Genomic DNA, 26,499 nt, shown 5'->3' with positions numbered 1-26,499 from the left:
ATCGAGGAGCTGCTTGAGAAGTTAGCTGGCGCAGAATACCTGACAATAATGGATCTGAGTCGCGGATACTGGCAGATTCCCCTGAGCCCCGAGGCGCAGGAGAAGTCCGCCTTTATCACACCCTTTGGACTGTACGAGTCCACGGTCATGCCCTTCGGCATGAAGAATGCCCCTGCCACTTTTCAGCGGATGGTCAATCTCCTGCTTCAGGGACTGGAGAAGTACGCCGTGGCGTACTTAGATGACATTGCCATCTTCAGTCCCTCCTGGGATGAACACCTGCAGCATCTCGAGGAGGTGCTCGGGCGAATTCACCGAGCAGGACTGACTATCAAGCCGGGAAAGTGCCAGATGGGCATGAGGGAGGTTCACTACCTGGGGCACCGGGTAGGTGGAAACACCCTGAAACCGGAGCCTGACAAAGTGGGCGTGATCGTGAACTGGCCCACTCCCAGGAACAAGAAACAGGTGATGTCCTTCCTGGGCACTGCAGGGTACTATAGGCGCTTCGTGCAGCACTATAGTAGCCTGGCAAAACCTTTGACGGACCTCACCAGGAAGAAGCTACCCCACATCGTCAACTGGACAGATGGCTGTGAGGGGGCCTTCCAGGCGTTGAAAACAGCACTGTGCAACGCCCCTGTGTTGAAAGCAGTCGACAGCAGTCGACCGTTCTTGGTACAGACCGACGCCAGCGAGTTTGGCCTTGGTGCTGTGCTCAGCCAGGTTGACTCGGAGGACCAAGAGCACCCCGTGTTGTACCTGAGCCGGAAACTTTTGCCGAGGGAAGTGGCCTACTCCACCATCGAGAAGGAGTGCCTGGCCATAGTCTGGGCTCTGCAGCGCTTGCAGCCCTACTTGTACGGTCGCACCTTCACGGTGGTGACCGACCACAACCCTCTGCGCTGGCTAAGCACCATGTGTGGAACCAATGGCAGGTTGCTACGCTGGAGCCTTGCCCTTCAGCAATTTGACTTCACCATTAAGCACAGAGCGGGCAAAGAGCATGGTAATGCAGATGGACTTTCCCGTCAGGGTGAACCCACGGACGTGCGCATGGAGGCATACCGAGAGGTCCTGCCGCCGTAGCGCACGCTAAAAGGGGGAGGTGTCACGATATGGTATGAAATATCATAAGTTAGTTTTCCTGCTAGCATGCGGGGGCTAAACCCCCCTTCTCTCTGGTTCTCTTTCTTTCCCTGTGTTTCTAGCTGTCTGTGTAGAAGAGCTTGCCTTGTGGGGGAGTTTTATTGACGAAAGGTATTTACGACGGGCATAGCTGCAAGAGAAATTTGTGTTAGCAGGAACTGTTAGAGAAACTTCTAGAATGCATGGGATTTCTTTGTTCTGTTTTTGGAAGATATTATGCAAACCGTTTAAGTTACGAACACCAAAATATATCGTCATAATCACACTCGGAGGATCTACGCATCACTCTAAATACGGGCGTCTAACTCCATCTGGTGAAGAAGTAGGGATTTCTCTGTAAATATGTATCCCAGACAGGGCATATTTGATCTCATCGGAATGCCCACGATACTATGAGATGAACGATGGGTATGGTGCGATTATTTTATGTTCTGTAGCGAAGATACGGGCATCAGATATATTTAATGCCCAGTTAGTGAAACCGAAGAGGTAGGAGGAGTTGGAAAACCAAGCCCTTTCTGTGAGGTCACAGACTGTAGGTTTTAAGTGCTGGCAGGCATCCAAGAGAGGAGAGTTGTGAGTTTTTACCTGAAGCGACCAGACTGCGAGTGCCCAATGCACTGGGATAGATGGAAAGCTCCTAGCCTGTTGCCTGCAATGCAATGATCTAAGAACATGTGAGTTATCTTTTCTTCCTTTAATCCTTTTATTTTTATAATTACCTTGTACATATTTGCAATTGTCTCATTTGTAACATCTTTGTAAAATATTTTATAAACACTGCCTAAAATCATTTATGGGGTATCCTATTTAATACTAGTTCGTTCTTCCTGCCCTAAACCGTACCCTGTCTCTGAAGGGAATTACGCTACTGTTTTTTGGGGTTTGCTCCAGACCCGTTCAATTGGAGCTGGTGGCAGCGACCGTGTGCCGGCTTTTGGGGGGTCACTGTAGCGACTGCGGCTTGATAATTATTGTTCCTGCCTGAGCGGGAGTAGTTATCGCATCGCTGCAGTACACCCAATAGCCAGTACATAGCAGGCAGCGTTTCTGGCGACTAATTACCCCAGGTGCAGTACCTAATCTGACCTGACAGAAAGGGGGGCGCCAGAGAGCTGCAAGGTTTAAGTGGAACTGTAAGCGGGATACACAAATCCCTGCAGTTCATGGTATATTGAAGAGCAGTGGGATACCTAAAATAAGCCCCTGCTGTAAACTAAGAGGTCAATAGCCTCGTGTGTGTTTTTTTTTCATCACATTGTGGCAGTGGAGGGATAACTAGGATAAGCCCCCTGCACATGTGATAGCCGTCTGCTGGTCTAAGGTCACCCCCGTCCGTGACAGATTGTGGGCAGCGGCTAAGGGATCCTGACAGTCACGGAGTGAATCGTGACAATGTCATATTGCTGTATTTATGATATGATATCATTACAATTTCATGTCCTAATGGTTTCAAGAGGATATGATGATGTCATCATTGTTGCTTCGTGTTGTTATGATGATGTTACAATGATTGTCTGATCCCGCTCTGTTCTGCATTATGTCTTCTAAGCTCCATGATAAGGACCAGGAGCTAAATCTAAACATACATTGGGACAAACTCATAATGGAGCTGAGTGACGTCCACAGGACTGCTCTGAAGGCGCTGCACGAGAAGCATCGGGAGGAGGTGAAGAGTATGGAACTGAACCCAGACGTGGTCATTCCCACAAGCTACTTCCACAGAGATGTCAAAGAATCCATACTGCAACTGGCCCTGGAGATGCAATCAGTCTACCAGCAAGTATCTCACGACAGTGCCCAGGTACAATGATGAAGCATCACAGAAGACTCGGGCTCTCTGGTGCCACCTTGTTAGAGTTATTGTATTAATCTGCTCAGCTTTAATGCTTGGTAAAATATGTATTGCATAGATTGACACCGCAGAAGTGCTGGTAAATTCCGTGACTGTGCTCCAAGAGACCGTGACTTTTTGATCTTCTGGGAAACAATGATTCTTGTTTAGTAACTGGAATTTACTATTCCACATGTATCACTTTTAGTAATGAGCGAACGTGCTGGGATAACGTCTTATCGGAGCATGCTTGGGTGTGATCCGAGTATCTTCTAGTGCTTGTATATTATGTTCGAGTCCCTGCAGCTGCCTGATTCGCGGCTGTTAGACAGGATGAACACATGCAGGAATTGCCTGTTTGTTAGGGAATTCTCACACGTGTTGAGACTGTCTAACAGCTGCAAATCATGCAGTGGCAGGGACTCGAACATAATATACGAGCACTGCAAGATACTCGGAGAACAACTGAGCATGCTCCGATAAGACTAATCACTTTGTAAACCTACCCAAAGTTTCCTATCCTAGACCTTCCTCTGAGCCATAGTGACCAGTCATCTGTGTGCTCTCCGGCCGTTCCTACTGAGCACTATCTGAGGTGGTGACCCTTTTCTGGAGTAAATCGGGCAACTCTGACAGTTTTCTTAAAGACCAGGCATTAATGGACTATTATTTCTGTTTTTGCTTCTTAACATTTCAGCTGCCATAGCTTTAATTTTTTTCCACTGATCCCTCTATATGAAGTCTTGTTTCACATGAACATTTTTATTATCTTTCAGTTGTTAGAGGGTATATATAAATCTCTGTTTATATTTGCATTGAAAAAAATTAAAAGCAATTTTGCTTTATATATGTAAAGTGTATATATATATATATATATATATATATATATATATATATATATATATATATATATGTGTGTGTGTGTGTGTGTGTGTATATACAGCACAGACCAAAAGTTTTGACACACCTTCTCATTTAAAGATTTTCCTGTATTTTCATGACTATGAAAATTGTACATTCACACTGAAGGCATCAACATTATGAATTAACACATGTGGAATTATATACTTAACAAAAAAGTGTGAAAGAACTGAAATTATGTCTTATATTCTAGGTTCTTCAAAGTAGCCACCTTTTGCATTGATGACTGCTTTGCACACTCTTGGTATTCTCTTGATGAGCTTCAAGAGGTAGTCACCGGGAATGGTCTTCCAACAATCATGAAGGAGTTCCCAGAGATGCTTAGCACTTGTTGGCCCTTTTGCCTTCACTCTGTGGTCCAGCTCACCCCAAACCATCTCGATTGGGTTCAGGTCTGGTGACTGTGGAGGCCAGGTCATCTGGCGTAGCACCCCATCACTCTCCTTCTTGGTCAAATAGCCCTTACACAGCCTGGAGGTGTGTTTGGGGTCATTGTCCTGCTGAAAAATAAATGATGGTCCAACTAAACACAAACCGGATAAAATAGCATGCCTCTGCAAGATGCTGTGGTAGCCATGCTGGTTCAGTATGCCTTCAATTTTGAATAAATCCCCAACAGTGTCACCAGCAAAGCACTCCCACACCATCACACCTCCTCCTCCATGCTTCACGGTGGGAACCAGGCATGTAGAGTCCATCCGTTCACCTTTTCTGCGTTGCACAAAGACATGGTGGTTGGAAGCGAAGATCTCAAATTTGGACTCATCAGACCAAAGTACAGATTTCCACTGGTCTAATGTCCATTCCTTGTGTTCTTTAGCCCAAACAAGTCTCTTCTGCTTGTTGCCTGCTTTTTCTTGCCGTAATACAAATTCTAACAGTCTATGCAGTAGGACTATCAGCTGTGTATCCACCAGGCTTCTGCACAACACAACTGTTGGTCCCAACCCCATTTATAAGCCAAGAAATCCCACTTATTAAACCTGACAGGGCACACCTGTGAAATGAAAACCATTTCCGATGACTACCTCTTGAAGCTCATCAAGAGAATGCCAAGAGTGTGCAAAGCAGTTGCAGCGCCCCAGAGTCCTGGTCGTTGCAGTACTGTGGCTCCGCCGCTAAGGGGGGCTATGGTACGTCTGATGGCACTGAAGGAGTTCATCTGACCAGGTATCACAGACACCAATACATTTCACAGTCTGGCCTCCAGGGGGAGCTAAGGGTTCTATTTATTAGGCCACTCCTCACAGTCTGGTAAAACTGGGGGTTAGGCAGGAAGTTAGATAGAAAGCTGGCTGGGTTGGAACCAGGCAACACCTTGTGGCAGAGGGTGTTGCAGGGGAAGATTCAGAGGGGTCTCTGTCAGGGGTGGGATCCTGACAGAGGCCTAGCGAACAGAGAGAACGTTACGGGACCGCGCCTGCACGATATAGCGGCGGTACCCCAAGAAAGGATAAGAAGCGAGATTTATTGTGCTGAGTGAGAAACGAGATCAACGCAACAAGGAAAATACCAGTAGGAGTCGTGCTGTAAGATGAGGCAACATCCTATTGAGGCGCATAACCGGTGGCCGGAACGCTGAGGAAGTATAGAGCTCCAAGCCAAACTTCAAACCCACGGCAGGACAGTCAGTTACAGGCGGGCTGTCTCACCCAGACCCAGGAAGACACAGGGGGGTAACAACAGGAGTGGGGCGACGCAAGAGTCCCGGAAGAGCTCCGAGCCTCCCGTCATACGGGTGCGTCCTAACCGTAAGATCAGGGGGACGTAGAGGGAGAACAACAGAATCGAGTTGTGAGGGAACACGAGAAACAGACACAACAGTTGTGGGGTACTATCCCGTAAGCACAGCAGGGGAGGACCACAACACAAGCGCAGGAAGGTAGGCACAGATTTCCACCTGCAAAGGGAACTCTGGAGGTGCCATCGGACCGGCCGGACTTGCGCAGCCCTGTTAACCGTATTCCGGATTGAGGACTCAGAAGCCTTCAGTAAAGAGGTAAAGAGACTGCAACCTGGTGTCTTCGTTATTTACTGCACCGCACCTCCACCACCATCCACATCTATTATTGTACGCCCCTCAGCAGGGTCACGGACCGGGTCTAGACACCGTGACAACCCCAGAGCAGAGACTCAGAGGCCCGGTACCGGGTACCCCTCGGCCCTGCGGCAGTGGGGGCGCTACACAGTCATCAAAGCAAAAGGTGACTACTTTGAAGAACCTAGAATATAAGACATATTTTCAGTTGTTTCACATTTTTCTGTTAAGTATATACAGTAATTCCACGTGTTAATTCATAGTTTTGATGCCTTCAGTGTGAATGTACAATTTTCATAGTCATGAAAATACAGAAAAATCTTTAAATGAGAAGGTGTGTCCAAACTTTTGGTCTGTACTGTATATACTGTGTGTATATATATATACTGTATATATAATCACAGTAATCCATAAATCAATAAGGTTGGGATGAATGCAGTGATTCATAGTTGGAATGTGTTGCACATTCACCCAAAATTTGGATTTACATGAATTTCAGCAAAATAGTGGCCACGTGTTGCTTTATTCTCAGGATTCGGAAAAGCATATGCTCCTTCCTCCTCTGCCAGACCCATACCTCTTCTCCCACCATCGATTCTCCGATCGGCTCCTCTGTCTTCTCTCTTTTGTTTCTGAGCCTTTGGAGTTGCAGTTCTCCGCTAGGTTCCTCGCTGTCACGCAGGGCGCAATGCACGCCATCGATGATTCCTAGCAGATACAATTCACACTGAATTTATTCTTTATTTCTAGTTATTCTTTTGTTACATTTTTATGTGTAAAATGCAGTATATTTTGTTTCATAAAATGGTGGCAGTGGTGATCTGTGTCTGCTAAGTCCCAGCATCTATGACACCTAGCGATCATGTGATTGCCGATGCTCCTATTCACCCCATGTTGCTCGTTAAGTCCTTGTTGCCTGAAAAGTAGAAAACGAAGTGGTGATCAATTTCTAAAGGTCTCCTATCTGACGACTGGGACCTGACATGCTCCAGCTAGATTACAAAAACGTTAATACAATGATGTCAAACAATAAAAAGTTTCCCTTCTTCTTACTGCCAAGTTCAGATCTTGGCAATTTTTCCAGATGCCATTACCCTTTGAACATTGACAGCCACCATTCTCCAGGACTGTTGTAGAGGAGCATTCCCAGATAAGGCAGTTCCACCATTGGTGGTTCTTCTTCCCTCTTGGTGGACAGCAGCACGGCACTGTCCGGGTATCCATGGCATAAGATCATGTGTCAACAGGACGGTCTTATGTTTTTCTGCATTGGTCAAATGTGTGCAAAAGTCTTTTTTAATGTGACGGGAAGGCATTTTAATGACATTATAGCAAAGTGATTGATGTAGGACTGTATATTACGATGTCAGAGATGATGTATGTTTTGCATTTTGCAGGGGGGATCATCAGCAGAAGCTAAATCAGTAATAGAGGACAAGGACTCCCAGCATCTGCTGTTCCACGCCTTATCTGCCAAGCTTGTCAGACAGGAGCTCCTGCTGCAGATCCATATGTACAATATCCTCGATGCCTACAGCAAGATACAGGTAACTTTGCAGGAAAAATGTAAGGGCCATGAAAAAAATGTTACTCACTTGTTTCATTCCTTACCTATGATGGTTCCCGTTTTTTTTCTCTCTGCAGCCGATCACTTGCCATCTAACCACGTGACTTATGCAGCGGGTCTGAGCCTTAGCAGTTAACCCAGTATGACTAGCACAAGAAAATGGAAGTCAGTGATTGGCTACAGTGGTCATGTGGTTAGATGGCTCGTGATCGGTTGCAAGAAGAGATGAGACAATATCACAAAAATCGTTTCTGGAAGATTTAACTGAACTTTGGTCTAAATTGAAAATGGGTTTATTATGATCTGAGGTATCACCAGAACCCAAAGCATAATAAATGGTGGGCTGGGAAAGGGATAAAACATGATTAAAGATTATACTCATTTACCATTGGTCCACCCCTTACCTGCCCCGCCCCCGCAGTTCCCTGGACAGTTCTTCACTTCCTTTGGAACCGTCTCAGTCCAGATACTCTGGCACAGAGGTCTGCAGGGCACTTTATTGTCATCACATGATCACTTTAGGGCTAGCTTCAAGATTCAGACTAAACTGGAGTGGGAAGGGGACCAGGCGGGGTCTGCAGTGACAGCACAGCTCAGGGGTGGGCCTAGGACAAATGAAGGTAATCTATTATTCTTGAGAGTGTAACTAAACCTTTCTAATATTTTTACTTATTTCACTGCCCTTGTAATTACAAGTAGATCAGTGGGGGTTCGAGTCCTGATTGCTCAACCCCCACCCATGTTTCCATTTCCCTTCCCAAGAGGAGCGCGGCTCGGCAGACAGGAGCACACAGCTCAGCAGACAGGATCACATAGCTCCTGGCTGAGCGGTCACACGGAGCTAGATGCAGATTCCAGAGGACGCAAATGCTTTGTAACCTATGCTGCCTGTGTGTGCACTAAGGCAGGAGCTGTGCCCTCCTGTCTCCCATCAGGTAGGGGGTTTGGGCAAAATCAAGACCCGTAGCCCCCACCGATCTGCTTTTAATTATAAGGGCAATGAAATATGTAGAAATATCACACAGGTTCAGATACTCTCTATCCTCTTCCTGACCGCCAAAAGGATCCAGAATAAATCAAGTGCCAATGGAATCCTAAAATATTTGGATGCTGACAAATCCAACATTTTCTAGAGATTCGCAGCGAATTGTTTCACTCATCTCTAGTTTCAAGTAGATAGGTAGATCGTGGGGAGAAACATAATCACAGACACCCCTGTAATATACTCTATGAGGAGGGGAGTTCAGACAGAACAACTCCTTTTTTGGGGGTATCTACTTGCAGGTTCCTCGTGGGCTGTCCTCTAATTGTCCACCTGAACCAAAGAAGAACCGTGGAAAAGCAAAACGGTTCTTCTTGAAGAGATTTTATTGAGATCCAAAGGAAACATCAATATATTTTACAAACATCGATTCGGGTACATTAACCCTTCCTCAGGGAAATGTGTAGGTTATGAAAAGAATACGAAAGACCATAGTAAGTTGTCATCCATTTATGGAATGGTTAAGAATGAGATCTCCATTATGGTCTATCACATCCTCCTTAATAACCCTTAATAACAACCTACCAACTCTTACCCTTGAGAAAGGGTCCAATATAACCGAAACGTTGCCTATAAAGTATATGTTATCTTCTTTGGATCTATGAGCAGAATTAGTCCGCTGTTTTTCTTTGTTTAGACCTCTACAAAATGTGAGCCACTATGGAAAATGCTCAACATGGTGCCAATTTCCACTCTTGGAAGCAGGTGCCGGTTTTCCCAATGTCTACGTTCATCAATAAGTGGTCGGTCATGATAAAGGATGAAAATGGTGCCGGGTTTCCAGGTCTAACTTTGAAGTTATGTCCGTTTTTTCCAAAAGTTTAAGAAAAAGTGGCACAGGGACTTCCTAAATCTTATGACGTTACACCTATGTGTATGCAGTAATGTCTATACACTAAGGTCCCGCTTCATCAAATAGTTTTCCTAATTTTTATGCATCTTGATGTACGCCAGTCCCTTCTAGGTTTGTCAGCTTTTTGAAAAATGGACAGAGCTTAACCGTGCGGGGGCTTGGAAAAATGTCTAATAATTTATGTGACAAAAGTGGCGCAAATTACACTAGAAATTGTGGCGGTGGCTTGATGGTAATTGAGAGATGCACCAAAATCATTGAGAGGCGCACTCTCCTAAATTAATTTACTGCATCGTTACTCCAGTGTTTCCTTCATGGAGACTGGTGGGCAAAACGCCAGTGGTGGTGAATCGGGAAATATGTCTTACACAGTAATGCCTATACATTACGCAGGATGTCTCCCCAGTCTTAGGTGACCACACGGCATCTAACGTTTTATTTTCCTAAATTGTAACCAGACTGACAACTGCGTTCCGGAAATAAAGAAGGCGCTTTGTAAGATGAACCTTAGGCCAAGTTATGGAAAATCCGCTGCCGAAGAAGCTGCAAATAGGATGGAGAAGCAGCACGTAGAAAAGATCATCATTTTCCTAAAGAAATCCTTTAAGGACCAGCAGAAGCAGATGTCGCTCAATGAGATGCAGACTCAGCTGAAGGAAGAACATGGCGCATTAACGGAGCAGCTGGTAACCTCAGTGTCCATGCCGGTGATCGCCGGTGTTCACTTTTATCCATTTTATGCTGTATGCATTGCTATTTTTATATAGATTTGGAGTGGATTTACTAAGACTAATGTTTCACATCCAGTCTTAAACATAAGCCCCCTGGTGTAAGATGCATTACGTTTATAAGGAGGAGAACATCTCTTAATGCGTTTGCCACATTTTGGGCAGTCGGTGCCACGGGAACGTGTTGGCTTATATTTCCACTTCATTCTACCCCATTTTATAACCTAAATTATTGTGACTGTTGTCCCTAGACACTACGAATCCTCACTTTTTAGAAAGATTGCCAATGTTGTGTAAGTTTAAAAAAAAAGTAGCTTTTTTTGGGCAAAGCAGTGGTGCACCAAAATTTGGCACTTTGCTTCCCACCAGAAAACCAATGGTTGTTTCTTCATAAATCTTTCCCTTTGGTTACCTTGTAAGATGATTGACAATGACTGCTCTGCTAACCCTCTTCCAAGACAGACTGGCCCTTTGATTTGGGAGCTTGCAGGTCAGTTTCTAAGTATTAAATAATAGGAAACTTTACCTTTGTAGCAATGGATTTGTTAGTACTTTACTTATTGTCTTAGCAATATCTCTGACTTATAAGAAAAATATTATTTTTCATATCTTCTTAGCTGCAAGAAGAAAATACCGTATCGCTGCAAGAAATGTCAACGTGTCCAGACACTAAGAACATTATGGACCATGCTGTGTGCTTTGTCCTGGCTCAGAGGCACTTCCGCCAGGCCGCAGTCCTTCTACAAGAAGTTTTCAAGGCCCAACAGAGGGACGGGTATGATAATAGTGTTGTCGCGGTGAGTACTCAAGACAAGTGCCTCCTCATCTTCCGTGGCATCACCGCAGAATATATATTTGGGGTCACCTGCTTCCTAAATGCAGAGTTCCTTTTAATTAAGAATGTTCTTATATTTTGTTGCTGCAGAGCATCTGTAATTCATTCTTATACCTTCAGTGCTTTCCAGAATTGTTACAAATCCGTCAGTGCTCCTACTGTCTGACGGTTCTCTCTTAATAGCAGCAGGAAGAGGGCTGTACCCATATCTCTAGTGGAGAGGGGAGAAATCATCTACAGTCTTAAGGAGGGCAGAGAGAACGGGCTACAGATAGGGAGGAAAGTAATTAAGAGGAAATCGGTGCAGGATAGAAGCTGTACGGATATATATGAGCTATTGAAGACAACAGCACTCTGGATACACAAAGAGCTCACATCCAGCCTGTATTACTGAAAGAGACACTCCCTCAAGAGGTACATCTGAAACTTGGATCAGGCTGCAAACTGTATATCAGGGGTCTGAAAATGAATGAAGGAATGAAAATTGAAGACTAAAACTTAGTGTAATTGTATTGACTAAAGGTAACTGCTAATGTACAAATTATTTTTACATGTCAAAGATGTCCATAGTCTTTGAGGTAAACTATTTTTCACCATCACTGTAAACCAAAAGGCACCAGGAGTGCCACCATGATGCTCTGCGGTGTCCACAGAGACTTCATATCTATAACTGTACAACACTTAATCTTCAAGGGTCAAGAAGAAATTCTGAATCTGTTCAACAACAAAACAGAAGCCAAATTGTTACTCACGGATCTGCAGCAGGTGATAAAGAGAATACGGCTCAGAGAGCGCCACCTGGGAGAGATCGCGGGCGGCCTGAGAGAGTTCTGCTCTGACAAGGTATCCTTCGCTTTATCCCTGACGTCATTCTCGTTCTCGCTCCATTACGTTGTTTTTTCTAGTTTCAACGATTGTGTCTGAGGTCCGAGGTTCTTCATAAACAGGATTGGACCAGACTGACAAAGTCTCTTTAAGATCCAAAGAGGTTTCTTTTTACGGGTTTACAGGATGGATAATAAATGTCAGATCACCGGGGGTCTGACTTCTGGGACCACAAGGATGACAAGATCAGTACCTGTCTATGGTAGTGGTAGTGTTCATATGTGACCTTTGCCCTATTCACTTCTATAGGTCTGTGATAGTATCACGCATGCACACTACCACTACATAGACCCATAGGAGTGAATGGAGCGATGATTACACATACATAATACCACTACATGGACCCATAGAAGTGAATGGAATAGCAGTCACACATGTGCACTACTGTAGCGCCCCCACTGCCGCAGGGCCGAGGGGTACCCGGTGCCGGGCCTCCGAGTCTCTGCTCTGGGGTTGTCACGGCGGCTAGGCCCCGGTCCGTGACCCTGCCGTGGGGCGCACAGTGAAATAGGTACAACAGATGATGAGGATGAGGCCGTAGTGGTGGTGGTGGTGCGGTGGTGCAGTGCAGTAAATAACGAGGACACCAGGTTGCAGTCTCTTTACCTCTTTACTGAAGGTTTTAAAGTCCTCAGTCCAGAGCGCTGTTACCAGGGCTGTCAGAGACCGGCCGGTCCAAATGCACATCAGGAGTTCTCTTTACAGGTGGGAATCAGTGTCTACCTTCTAGCGCTGTGTGTTGTAGTTCTTCCCTGCTGAGCTCCCGGGAATAGTCCTCACAACTGCTTCTGTCTGTCTCTGATGTTCGTTCTCTCCGTCCCCCAGATGATATGGTAGGACGCACCCGTATGACGGGGTAGGCCTGGCGTTCTTCCGGGACCCTAGAGTCGCCCCTCTCCCACAGCTGCCTCCGTTGTCTGCTTAGGTGTTAAGTGAGACAGCCAACCTGTAATTGGCTGTCCTGCCGTGGTTTGCAGTAGTACTTAAAGTCTCTTACTTGCTCGGCGTTCCGGCCACCGACTGTTTGCGCCTCAGAAGGATGTTGCCTCGGTCTAACAGCACGACTCCTTCTGGTCCCAATTCCTCTTTACTGTATTCCCGTTGTGCACTGGTTAGTTCTGCTCCGAGGAGTCTGCCAGGATCCCATCCCTGACAGGTCCTCTCACTAGCTCTTCCCAGCTACTTCTCCCTGTCTTCCTGTCCAACCCCCAGTTTTACCAGTGTGAGGAGTGGCCTACTAGATAGGACCACCCCCCCTGGTGGCCGGAGTGTGAAGTGTAGTGAGGTGTTACCTGATCAGAGAAACTCCTTTAGTGCAATCAGACGTACCATAGCTCCCCATAGTGGCGGAGCCACAGTACTGCAACGACCAGGACTCTGGGGCGCTGCACTCCCCCCCGGTTAAATCCAGTACTCCGGGACTGGGAAAACAAGAACAACAATACATGTTAACAGGGAACACACAAAATTTTGAAATAGCATAAACAATTAAACATAACAGTGCTTCCCTTTATGGGAGGTGAGAACTCTTGAACGTTGCGAAAATTAGGTCATGCACAGTTTATGACTCTCAGTTCAGTGGTTGAAACAGCGGGGACCCCGGGTAAACAAAGGGGTCCCCCTTTTTGAAAGTTTTTGAGCAATTCACCGTCCATTACTCTATTGTCCATTTTAAAACCTGTAACAAAAGATATGCACACAAACAATTTCAACTGAATAGCAGCCCTTATTAATACCTCCAAGTTTTGTAGCGGAGGGGAGTTTGATTTTGAGTGCTGCGTGTGGACCTTCGCAGCGCAGGGGTTGCTATTGGCCTAACAGGGCCCGCTATGCTTGCTACCGCTGGTGTAGTGCACTGTCTTCTAGCTACACTTCTAGTGAGTCTGGGTAGCACTGGCAGGTTGGGGCTCTCAGAGCTGCTGCTATCAACAGTGGGTACAGCAGGTTCACTGACAGCAGAGGGAGGATTTGCCGGTTCAACGGTCGGCATGGCATCTTCAGGTAAGGCTTGTTGAGGTTGTGGGACCGGATGATCTGGTACCACCATTGTTTCTGGTGGGTCCGGCTGTGGAAACATTAGAACAGGTACCACGATGGCTTGATTTATCTGAGTCCAGGACTGGGGAAAGTCACCAAGGACGGTATGGATCATCTTCTCCTTTTCCACTGGCGGGGAGATTTCCGGGGCCATGTCCCTCTCTCTCAACTTATCGGGGCAGACCTTAAGGTGATCCCTGGATACCGCTGTCGAAGTCTCCCCTCTGTCCTTGCTGATGAGACAGACCTTCGTGTTATCGAAGTCGGATGGCAGGATGGTATACGGTTCCGCTTCCCATTGGTCATCGAGCTTGTGTAATCTCCTCTTTCGTTTAAGTACTTGTTCACCAGGGGACAGGGGAATCGCAGGAGTGTGTTGGTTGTAGTCCCTTTCTTGTTTTTGCCTAGCCTGGGCGAGACTTCTTTCTACACACTCTTGTACCTCGCGGTACCTTCGCTGCCTTTCTGCATCCCAGTCGGCATCCGGCGAGGTATCTTCGGGTACTAGGACCCCCATGTCCAAATCAACGGGTAACCGACTAGATCTCCCTCGCATCAGGTACGCTGGGGTACAGTTGGTGGAACTTACTGGGATGTGATTGTACATATCCACCAAGTCAGGCAACTTTATTGGCCACAGGTTCCGTTCCTCCACAGGCAAGGTCTTCAATAAATCGATTACCACTTGGTTCATCTTCTCACACATCCCGTTGGTTTGAGGATGGTACGGTGTGGTTCTGATCTTCTTACACCCGTACAGTTGACAGAATTCTTGGAACACTTCCACTTCGAATGCAGGTCCCTGATCAGTCAGTACCTTCTCTGGGTAGCCATGGGGCCTACAAAAGTGCTGCTGGAAGGCCCTGGCTGCAGTCCTGGCCGTTAGATCCTTGACAGGTACAACCACCAAAAACCTGGAGTAGTGGTCCACGATGGTAAGGGCGTAGATATAGCCCGACCGGCTAGGTGTCAGCTTCACGTGATCCAGCGCGACCAGTTCGAGCGGCCGTTTGGTGATGATAGGCCGCAGGGGAGCCCGTTGACTGTCACGGTCCTTCCTGCGCAGACTACATGGACCACACTCCCGACACCACTTCTCAATGGTTCTCTTCATGCCAATCCAATAGAACCTCCCTCGGAGTAGCCTTTCTAGCTTCCTCCATCCGAAGTGTCCGGCTCCATCATGGTAGGCTCCCAGAACCATGGGCGCATCTCGCCTTGGCACCACTATCTGCCACACCAATTCATGAGTACGTGGGTCGATGCTCCTCCTGCACAACTTGCCATCATGGATAAACAGTTTGCTTCTCCCCTTCCACAGCTGTTGGGTCTCTTGTGGGTCATCTGGGCCAGGGTGCGACCCTGCCTGCGTCAAGAGCTCTTTCACCCGACGGACCGCGGGGTCACCATCCTGGGTTTCCGCCCACCCGTGATGGGGCAGGGGAATCAGAGTGTCATCTGGTTGGTTCTTGTGCCTGTTCTTCACACGATGAGAGCTCTGAGTGGCTTTGGGGCGATGGAATGCAGGCAGCTCCACCTCTTCAAGTGCCTCCGGGTCTTCTCCCGCTTCTTGGCATTCTCGTGTCCTGCCCGGTACTTGATGGTGTAATCGTAGTTGGACAGCCGGGACATCCATCGCTGTTCCAAAGCCCCAAGTTTGGCAGTATCCAGATGCGTTAGCGGATTGTTGTCCGTGAAGATGGTGAATTTCGCGGAGGCCAGGTAGTGTTTGAACCTCTCTGTCACTGCCCAGACAATGGCAAGGAATTCCAGCTTAAAGGAACTGTAGTTGTCAGGGTTCCTTTCCGTGGGACGGAGTTTCCTGCTGGCATAAGCGATCACCCTTTCTTTGCCTTTCTGGACCTGAGACAGCACGGCTCCTAATCCCACATTGCTGGCATCTGTGTACAGCACAAACGGTTGGTCGTATTCGGGGTAAGCCAGTACCTCTTCTCCCGTCAGTGCCGACTTCAAACAGGTGAAGGATTCCTCCAGCTCCTTGTTCCAATCAAAGGGGGTGTTCCTCCCCTTGGTCTTCTTTGGTTGGCCCACCAACAGGTTTTGCAAGGGTGCGGCCTTCTTGGTGAAGTCCTTAATGAACCTTCGGTAATAGCCTACCAGCCCGAGGAACTGCCAGACTTCGTGGAGGTCACTGGGCTTTGGCCAGTCTTTGATCACTGTGACCTTGTCGGGGTCTGGGGCCACTCCTTCAGCGCTCACCACATGGCCCAGGTACTGCACTTTAGGTTTCAGCAGATGACACTTGGACGGTTTCACCTTTAAGCCGAAGTTGGACAGGGCTTCAAACACCTCGGCCAGGTGCTTCAGATGGTCTTCGTAGGTCTTAGAGAAGACAATGACATCATCCAAATACAGCAGCACAGTTTCAAAGTTCATGTGTCCTAGGCAGCACTCCATCATCCTCTGGAACGTCCCGGGAGCATTGCACAATCCGAAGGGCATGTAGTTGAACTCGCAGAGACCCATTGGTGTCGTGAAGGCCATCTTCTCCTTGTCCGCCTCCGCTACAGGAACCTGCCAGTACCCACTGGTGAGATCTAAGGTAGAGAAGTAGTTAGCAGATTTTAAGGCAGCCAGAGACTCCTCTATCCTGGGCAGTGGGTATGCGTCCTTATGTGTAATGCGATTCAACTGCCTGTAATCAACACACATCCTCATTGTACCATCTTTCTTTTTAACAAGGACTAACGGAGCTGCCCAGGGGCTACAGCTGTCTCTCACCACCCCAGCCTCCTTCATTTCCCGCAACATGTCCTTGGCACACTGGTAATGAGCTGGGGGTACAGGGCGATATCTCTCTTTTATGGGTCGGTGATCTCCCGTGGGGATGTGATGTTGGATCCCTTTCACCTGCCCAAAATCTAAGGGGTGTTTGCTGAATACCTGCTCGTACTCATGTACCACCCTGTAGGCCCCCTGTTTTTGATGGGATGGGGTAGAGTCAGTGCCCACATGCAATTCCCGACACCAGTCTTTCGAGTGCTCTGCAGAACCTTTGTTCTCCGCCACGTTTGACGGGACCAAGGGTTCAGGTGTCTGTATCACACTATTATTGACAGTGAACAGTTTGGCGAGCGTGGTATACTTGGTGAGGTGAACCTCTTCCTCCCCACAATTGAGGACACGTACGGGCACTCTCCCCTGGCGGACGTCGACCACCCCCCAGGCTGTCAGAACAGTAGGCCTATTGTCTGAATATACGGGTTCTACCAAGGCCTGGTAGTCCTTACCCCTGAGGCCTATGGCTGCCCGACACCATATTAACATCTCACTCCTGGGGGGTATCGCGATGGGGTTTGAATCACTCACAGTGACACGACCAATCTCACCACCAGTCAGCTCTACCTGCTGTCTCCGCATCAGAGCTCTGATTTCCTTCTGCAGGGCACGTTGCTCACTGTGGCCAGCGGTTTCTGCCACCTGTTGCAACAAAACAATAACTTCTGCAAGACAATTTTCTATAACATTAGTACCAAGAGTCATAATGGGATTACATTCTCGATGATCAATATCAACAATCACAATCCCTTGGGCTTTCAATTCCACCCGCCCCACCTTGATGGTGACCTCCTTATACCCCACTTGTGGCAACGGCTGACCATTACTGGCTATTATGGTGAAATCATCGTCAGGGCCACGAGTAATATCAGCGTCCTCCCAATACCGTTTATAAAGCACGTAAGGTATAGTCGTCACCTGAGAACCGGTGTCCAGCAAGGCGTTCAGGGGGATTCCATCAATCACTACAGGGAGAACTGGTCGTCCTCCAATATACTTGGTTCTCCAATGCTGCGGGCCTGACCGTCCTACTCCTGGGGGTTGGCCCTTTGCCCCAGGGGTTGCTCGTTTAAAGGACAGTACCTTGCAAGGTGGCCCACCTGGTGACATCGGCGGCAGATGGGTCGTCCGTCCTGATGGAAGCGATCGCTGTCCCGGCCTCTGGTCGGTGGGGTCCTCTTCTGTCGCGTCCAGGGGACATCTTCTGGTCCGGAGGCTAGCTGGATCTTTTCTTTGGGGGCTTCCTGTAGGGACTGCACCGTCCGGGCTAGGGCAGCAACGCTCTTGGTTAGCTCTTGCATCTGGAGGCGAAGTCCTGCAGGGGAGTCGTCCTCGAAGCTCTGGGCGTCGGCCTCCGCGGCAACTGGGGTATCCGATGCCACCTCCTGGTGGTATGTGAGAGCGGGGCGCCTGGGTGGTATTGCGCGGCTGGGCTGTCACTCCTGCAATGCCTGGATAGCCTTATCTTTAAATTGCGCAAAAGTCAAGTCTGGATTTTGCATGGCCAGGAAGTGCAATTGGCCCCGCTGGTGACTGCACAGGAGCCCCTCAATGAACCGCTCCTTCAGAAGTTTATCCTCATCTTGCATGCTGCTGGGGTCACTCTGCTTAATGGCCCGCATCGCCTCTTGGAGATTAAGGGCATAGTCCCGTAAGCTATCCTGCGGCCTTTGTTTGCATCCATAGAAAGTCAGTTTAATTTCTGTAGCAGTGCGAGTATCGAAGGTGGCTTTAAGCTTTGCAAAAATCTGTTGTGCAGTTCCCTTATCCTCGGCGGGCCAGGACTTCAATTCTCTCAGAGCCGCCCCAAAGAGTTGACCAGTTATCATATGAACCTTCTGCGGCTCTGTCAGGGGATAGAACTCGAGCAGGCTGCAGAGCCCTTCTTTAAAGTCAGTGAATGTATGCGACTCCCCAGAGTATCGTGGGAGCCAGGCCGCTCCGGGCAGGTACAGCATAGAGAAGGGCATTATGGCTTTTGTGTTAGCGGCAGTGTCCGACTGGCTGAGGGGAACAGCGGGTTCTGCGGCAACCGGTGGTGGTATTAGGGCCGCGGCTTCACTCGCTGCGGGGACCGGAGCTGCCCCTGCGTCCGCGGCCGCCACCTCCTCTCCTCCCGACTCGGACATGGCTGTCCCTTCCTCCCACTAACCTGCTGGAGGTCGGAGTTCCTCTTCCGGGATTGGCGCCTTACTGCGCTTTCCGTTCCGCGCTTCTTTTGGCTGGTTCCGCCCACGAAGCTAAGGCTCCTCCCTTCGTGCGCGGCAATGGCGAATTTTGGCGGTAAATGGCACAGCACAGTCTTTGCAATAAAGTACAGTCCAAGCACAATAAATCACAGTTCTAAGGCACACATGACCTGATTCTTCAGGCTAAAGTAGATCCTGTTCGTGACGCCAAGTTGTAGCGCCCCCACTGCCGCAGGGCCGAGGGGTACCCGGTGCCGGGCCTCCGAGTCTCTGCTCTGGGGTTGTCACGACGGCTAGGCCCCGGTCCGTGACCCTGCCGTGGGGCGCACAGTGAAATAGGTACAACAGATGATGAGGATGAGGCCGTAGTGGTGGTGGTGGTGCGGTGGTGCAGTGCAGTAAATAATGAGGACACCAGGTTGCAGTCTCTTTACCTCTTTACTGAAGGTTTTAGAGTCCTCAGTCCAGAGCGCTGTTACCAGGGCTGTCAGAGACCGGCCGTTCCAAAGGCACATCAGGAGTTCTCTTTACAGGTGGGAATCAGTGTCTACCTGCTAGCGCTGTGTGTTGTAGTTCTTCCCTGGTGAGCTCCCGGGAATAGTCCTCACAACTGCTTCTGTCTGTCTCTGATGTTCGTTCTCTCCGTCCCCCAGATGATATGGTAGGACGCACCCGTATGACGGGGTAGGCCTGGAGTTCTTCCGGGACCCTAGAGTCGCCCCTCTCCCACAGCTGCCTCCGTTGTCTGCTTAGGTGTTAAGTGAGACAGCCAACCTATAATTGGCTGTCCTGCCGTGGTTTGCAGTAGTACTTAAAGTCTCTTACTTGCTCGGCGTTCCGGCCACCAACTGTTTGCGCCTCAGAAGGATGTTGCCTCGGTCTAACAGCACGACTCCTTCTGGTCCCAATTCCTCTTTACTGTATTCCCGTTGTGCACTGGTTAGTTCTGCTCCGAGGAGTCTGCCAGGATCCCATCCCTGACAGGTCCTCTCACTAGCTCTTCCCAGCTACTTCTCCCTGTCTTCCTGTCCAACCCCCAGTTTTACCAGAGTGTGAGGAGTGGCCTACTAGATAGGACCACCCCCCCTGGTGGCCGGAGTGTGAAGTGTAGTGAGGTGTTACCTGATCAGAGAAACTCCTTTAGTGCAATCAGACGTACCATAGCTCCCCATAGTGGCGGAGCCACAGTACTGCAACGACCAGGACTCTGGGGCGCTGCACTACCACTACATGGACCTATAGGAGTGAATGGAGCAATAATCACACACACTACCACTACACAGACCTATAGGAGCGAATGGTGCGATGATCACGCATACTCACTACCACTACATAGACCCATAGGAGTGAATGGAGCAGTGGCCACACATGTGCACTACCAGTACATGGACCCATAGAAGTGAATGGAGCAATGAAGACACACAACACTGCTACATAATAGACCTATAGGAGTGGATGGAGCGATGATCACACATACGCACTACCGTTCTATACACACAGGGGACTTTTTGACCCTGTTATCATTTTCAGTGGGAATCCCGGTGGTCAGATCCCTTGCGGTGATTTTTTTTCTTCCCATGAGAAGTGTTCTCCTGCATGAAGACGCTCACTGCATCCACATTTCGCAGGTTCACATCCTTTCTTGTGTGGAAGAAGCTCATTACTTGGAATATGAACTTCAAACCTTCGTAAAACAGCAGCTGAAGAGCCTAAAGGAAGAACTGGAGGAATGTTCTCAGCCCGAGCGGCAGGTAAATATGTGGCCATAAATCACGTGTCACAGCTCAGAGCAGGTAAACTGTGGTGGATGGGCCCTAGTACAAGGCACATTTTCCAGGACCTTCTCCTGGACGTCAGTCCATTCACAGACTACAGGCCGCCATGTGTAGAAGTCTGTGGTGTGCTAATAAACATGGCTTTATCATACTCTGTGTCATACTGTACTATATGTGTCTGTGTCAGCCCAGCCGTCGTAATGTGAACAGCAACCTGTTGGCCAACAGCCACCGATGTGTCAGGGACCATGTCACCTTCCTTGACAAGGGGGCGAGGAATGGGGTGTGAACAAAGTGGGGAATCGGGTAGAGAGGGTGTGATATCTTTAAGGGGCATGGTTGTTGGTAAACATTTATATCATATTCATCTATGATCTATCCTCCCACAATCTGTAAAAGTACAATACTAAGAAATGACCACGTAGGGCGAAATCTTCTATTGTAGATTCATTTTTTGTGTTTTATTTTGAAGTCTGTTGAAGAGGAAAAAAAATGTCTAAAAAGTTTGCAGGAGAAGCAAGCCGAGGTAGAAGAAGCCCACAGAAAGCAGATCTCCGAAGAGAATCTTAAGCTCCAGGACCAGCTGGAACGTGGAGAACTCAATGGATCGATGAAACAGGTATTGTGGAATTTGCCTCGTTGGCTGTTACGACCTGCAGTAAACATGATGAATGGGCAGCCAGACAGCTGCTTCCTCGTGGGCAATGGCCTCCAGGTAACTAATAATCTTGTGTTTGCGATTGCAACCGTCTTTTCATACCCACCAAAGATTTTCTATAATGTTCGACTCAGTTGACTGTGATGGCCATTCCAAGACCTCTGCAACCAGGCCTTGGCTTGTTGTGTGAGGTGTATTTGGGGTCACTGTGATGTTACAAGGTCCAATGATGACCAAGAAGCAGTCTTTTTGCAGAAGGCATGACACTTCTCCGATGATTTCCTCACAATTGATTGAATGTATCTTGCCTTCCAAACCCTGCATGAATTCACAACCAAAGGAAGCAAAGTAGCCCCAGAGCCTCAGTGAGCCACCACCATGCTTCACTGTAGGCATCAACAAGCCACCATTATGCTTCACTGTAGGCATCAGCAAGCCACCAGCATGCTTCACTCTAGGCATGAACAACCCTTCTCTATGCTATACGCCTTACTTTGCAAACTGAAATCTCAGTACCTGCCCAATATGCTGCAGGCCTTTTGCAGTCACTCAAGGATTTCTGACCACTTGCCTCCTCAGGAATCTGGTGGCAACCAGTGACAGCATCCTCTTTCTGCCACGTCCAGGTCATGTAGCCGGTGTTCCGATAACTATGAACTTGTGACCTCTGTTTCCTTAAGGAACATTATATGCCTTTGTATCTTTTTGCATCCTCCCCATTCTTTGTGCAAAGAAATAATCTCTTAACGTTAAATAACTCAAGAAAATTTATGACCGAGAGGCCATTGCCTATGAAGGTTCCTCAGGAACGCTGGTGTCTGGCTGTTATGGCCTGCTGCAAATGTCTGATGCATGCCTGAGGGGTTCTACTAAGTACTAAAAATGTTTTATCATGAAAGGGTGAATAATTCTGAGATCGTAGTTGTCAGTAAAAGTGGGATTTTGCCATTAAATTGTTCTGGTTTGATTGCAAGCAACAGAAAGTGAGTAAATGTAGACAGATGGATATACAGTACATGAGATCGATATAAGATAAATATGTAATACAGTCTATATGGCAGTAAAGTAGTTTTAAATTCATATTTTCAATATTGGCAGATACTTTTGCTCACAGCTGCTGCACTATTGCTAGATGGATAGAGAGATGATACAGATATAAGATTTTCACCTCCCCTTTGTCCGTATACGTCACAGAAACTCATTAGAGAACACGATGAAACAATCGCATTTCTAGAAAAAACTCTTCAGCGAGACCTGGAAAAGCTGAATGTAAATTTAGAAGAAGAGCTGAGGACTAAGGAGAGACTTGTTAATGTTGGCCGGCGCCATCAAAACTCAGAGACAGATACACCAACAGCAGGGAAGATGAACCTATCAAACAATGACCAGAAGATCTTGTCCTTAATGACCGACTGTGAGTATTTATTATTTTTCATTAAAACTTAAAACACAAGTTGTGTCTATTAAGTGATGGTCTGTGGTCTCAACTCTCCAAATAACGTTAGGCAACCTACTGACATGTCTGCTAGTAAATATTTGCATTTCCCATAATATAGCATAATCAATGCAAACTTATGCTAATGCGGTGGCCGTGGACTACCAACATGGTTGCTGCTTTAGTAAATAATTGTATTTAAAACCCAGTACCACCATGCTTCACTATAGGCATCACCGAGCCACCACCATGCTTCTCTGCAGGCATCAACAAGCAACCACCATGATTCACAGTAGGCATCAACAAGCTACCATCATGCTTCACTGTAGGCATCCATGAGCCACCACCATGATTCACTGTAGGCATCACCAAGTTACCATCATGCTTCATTCTAGGCATCACCAAGTTACCATCATGCTTCACTGTAAGCATCACCAAGTTACCATCATTCCTCACTGTAAATATCACCGAGCCACCACCATGGTTCACAGTAGGCATCAACAAGCCACCACCATGTCTTCCAAGTTTTTATATCATTCCTAAATTTCCTCGATGCTAAGAACGTGTTTTCCAAAATTATTATATCATATAAAATGCAAATATTTACTAACACAGACAAGTCAGTGGGATACGTAGCGTTATTTGAATTTCAGCCCTGCAAGCCTCCTCCTACCTGTCGGGATCTCTGGGGCCTCTTCTGATTAGTATCGGCTCGGCATGATGTCATTTATGTGTCACACTGTAACCATGACATTGCACCAAACTACTGGTCAGGAGAGGCAGCGAGGATGATGGAGGATTAGGATGGAGAGGAGATGGATGGAGCGTTAGGTTGATGGAGATTCGCAGCCCTTTGGTCTGGTGGCTAAGGACTACCGGCGTCTCTGCTGAACCAGGGTCCTGCATATCATTGTGCTCAACTCTTAATGAATTTTCTCATGATGTTCCTTCATGTTCTAGATATAAATATATTCCATCAAACAGAACAAATTGCAGCGGCGAGGACAACACTTCTGGGCCCCTACTTGTTCTCATCCGTGCTTCCTACAGGTACAATAGCATTATATTTTATCCCTATATACGGAAAGTGCTAAAATCATTTTATATTGTAAGAATCACATTCTTTTTTATTAAACCTTCACAGCCTTTTTGCAATTTTACCTAATAATCAGCTCGAACAAGAAGGTGAAATGCTGTTGACGGATCTTACAATGATTTATTTTATCTGAACTACGGTTCTCATCTGTAACCTTCATCTCTCTTCTCCATCAACTCCTAAACTGATTCAAAGCAGATGTGTAACAATCGTGGATGCAGGGGCTGCAATCATATTCTGGTGTCCTGGAGCCTAGGAGGGTTCAAAAGGTTCATTTAGCCTATTTGAGAAGACTGTGATTGTTAGGGACCCTGTTGGAGGTTTTACATTGGGACCTAAAATCATTTGCATCAAAGTTCAACTTTCATGTAGTCATAAATTTGATTAGAAGATGGTTCAGGGGAAGAGAGACAAGAGTTACAGACCTGAAAAACAGATCACTGACGGATGCGCTGGTAACTCATTCCACAGTTTGCTTGCTATGTACATGGAGGATATAGAAGACAAAGGGCTCAATTCATTAACAATGGTGTTCTATACGGCCGTCTTAATTAAGAGGCGCTTTGGAGTAGAATGCACCAAATTCATTAATAGGAGCACACCGCTTAATAAAGTCGGTGCATCTTCTTCCCTGGCGTTCGCCTCCATACGCCTTTCTAGAAAAGTTGCTCCATTCAGGAATTGCAGTAACATTTCTGGAATAAGAAACTAAGGCTTTTTTGTTAAATTCGATGGTCAGGCATAGCCATGCTCTACCGGTCCATGCACTGTTCTGATGACTGGATGGAAGCAAGCAGCTGCAGGTTGGATATAAGTTCCTCTTCTCTCTGTAGCCGCTGCTCCAGTGAGGCATCCGGGCAGGATTTTAATGCAATTTACCTGCAGATTAACCCTTTACTTGTAATGAGCATTTCTGGACATGAGAGTTTGCATTTTACAGAGAATTTTTCACAATGAAAAATGAGATATAATTGCTCTCTCTGAACTCATTTGCCCTCCCCAGTAAGAGGGGTTCGCAGGACTCCAATCCGGCCCGTGCTGTAATGCGTCCCCCCTGAGTACAAATATTATAGCAGGATTTGTAGATGCCGCGCACACTGCTGGCGGCTGTAATGACTGTGTGATGCACAGGAGCAGTTGTATCTGATGCTGAATATATTACTAATAATTACTGTAATTGGGGTGTAGGAGCAGCACAGTTACCCAGACGATAATCACATATTCGCTTTGCAGATGGGAATGACTGTAAAATAGTGGAGTCGTCACCGCTGCTTACTCTGCTGAAGGAGGTGGACGGTCAGCTACGAGCCAGCGCCCAGAGCGCCAAACTGCTGCAGAGCAACAAGAACCTGGGTATTTATACTGGTCATTTCCGGCACGGAGCCACTCTTCCACCAACACCAAAAACACCACCTCTCGGTGCCCAAACCCCTATGACATCATTTGTGTCATCCTTCCTGTTACTCTGCCAACCATCCTATCATCTCCCCAAGACCCAAAGCAACCCCCATGATAATGACTGCAATGATAATAAAGTTCTACATTTAAGTATGGGTGAGTAAGGCTCTGTCACTAGTTTAAGATAGTGGGGGTCTACCAGTCTTTTTCTATAAATTTTTTGCCCTAGCACCCCTCTGTGAGCCATTGAGACCTACCCCTACCCAATGCCAAGTTGTCCCCTATGCCACCTAACTTTCCCCTCTCTACACACTCCAAACCCTATTGATTCTCTTCTTGCCACCAGTCCATCCTCCTAATTTTATAACATATTCCTCCGGGAGCCCCACAGATCTCCAAAACAGGGACCATGTTTTGGAATACCAGAAATGAAAATTTGTCTGCTCATGTGCAGCTCTCTATTGAGGTCTGTAAGAGTTGATAAAATTACGGCACAAGTGTGGAGACGGCAACTATCAGACACGTATCCTGTGCACATGCCATAAATCCCTGACACCAGGGCTTACATATAGCAAACGTGATCCAAAAACTAGTATGGACCAAACCTAAGCTAACACTAGGAAACTGCATACCTCCCACTCGGTCCTCGGCTCCTCATCATCCTCCTCATCAATGACCCTCATACAGCTGTTAATGGCAGATGCAGCCCATAGTTAATGAATGTATCTGTACTTTTTGCTTCTGTGACATGTTTTTTTTCTTCTGTAGGCTTAAAAAATACATTCCGAGACATTCAAGATCTACAGTCCAACTGCGAAGGTGACCTATCCATGATAGATCCGAAAGAGCTTTCTGCAAGAGAGCTGGTCACGTATGAGTATGGAACTGACATCTTGGAGTCCCTGAAGTTACATATTAAAGTAGGTTCTGACCTTTTCTGTGTGGTTAGTGATAAAGTACCTATATCCGCTCCTGATTTCAGTGAAACCAAGGGAATCCGGCTCATGCGCAGAGACGTGAGGTGTACTGTCCCCAGCAACATCTGTGAACTGTGCATGTGCTGGGCACCGCTGAGTCATTTCCATCCATACACTGTATTATTATAGCGCATGCGCGGACATCTGTGAACTGTGCATGTGCTGGGCACCGCTGAGTCATTTCCATCCATACACTGTATTATTATAGCGCATGCGCAGAGACGTGAGGTGTACTGTCCCCTGCTCCATCTGTGAACTGTGCATGTGCTGGACACCACGGAGT

The 26,499-nt window shown here is 47.4% G+C and overlaps 1 protein-coding gene across 1 annotated transcript in view; it reads left to right on the top strand.

Annotated features, from left to right (window-relative positions):
• LOC143767826 (uncharacterized) overlaps window positions 1–26,499 on the top strand; it is a 113,044-nt gene that overhangs the window by 69,478 nt on the left and 17,067 nt on the right. Inside the window, exons 27-37 of the mRNA XM_077256347.1 lie at window positions 2,702–2,953; window positions 7,340–7,489; window positions 9,863–10,090; window positions 10,750–10,929; window positions 11,661–11,810; window positions 20,506–20,628; window positions 21,125–21,271; window positions 22,505–22,724; window positions 23,706–23,795; window positions 25,075–25,395; window positions 26,008–26,159. Coding sequence (XP_077112462.1) covers window positions 2,702–2,953; window positions 7,340–7,489; window positions 9,863–10,090; window positions 10,750–10,929; window positions 11,661–11,810; window positions 20,506–20,628; window positions 21,125–21,271; window positions 22,505–22,724; window positions 23,706–23,795; window positions 25,075–25,395; window positions 26,008–26,159 — 2,013 coding nt within the window. The remainder of the gene's footprint in view (window positions 1–2,701; window positions 2,954–7,339; window positions 7,490–9,862; window positions 10,091–10,749; window positions 10,930–11,660; window positions 11,811–20,505; window positions 20,629–21,124; window positions 21,272–22,504; window positions 22,725–23,705; window positions 23,796–25,074; window positions 25,396–26,007; window positions 26,160–26,499) is intronic.

The sequence above is a fragment of the Ranitomeya variabilis genome, chromosome 4 (assembly GCF_051348905.1).
Source record: "Ranitomeya variabilis isolate aRanVar5 chromosome 4, aRanVar5.hap1, whole genome shotgun sequence".
Classification (NCBI taxonomy): Eukaryota; Metazoa; Chordata; class Amphibia; order Anura; family Dendrobatidae; genus Ranitomeya; species Ranitomeya variabilis.
The sequence above is the reverse complement of the archived record's forward strand: the minus strand, read 5'-3'. Positions and strand labels throughout refer to the sequence as shown.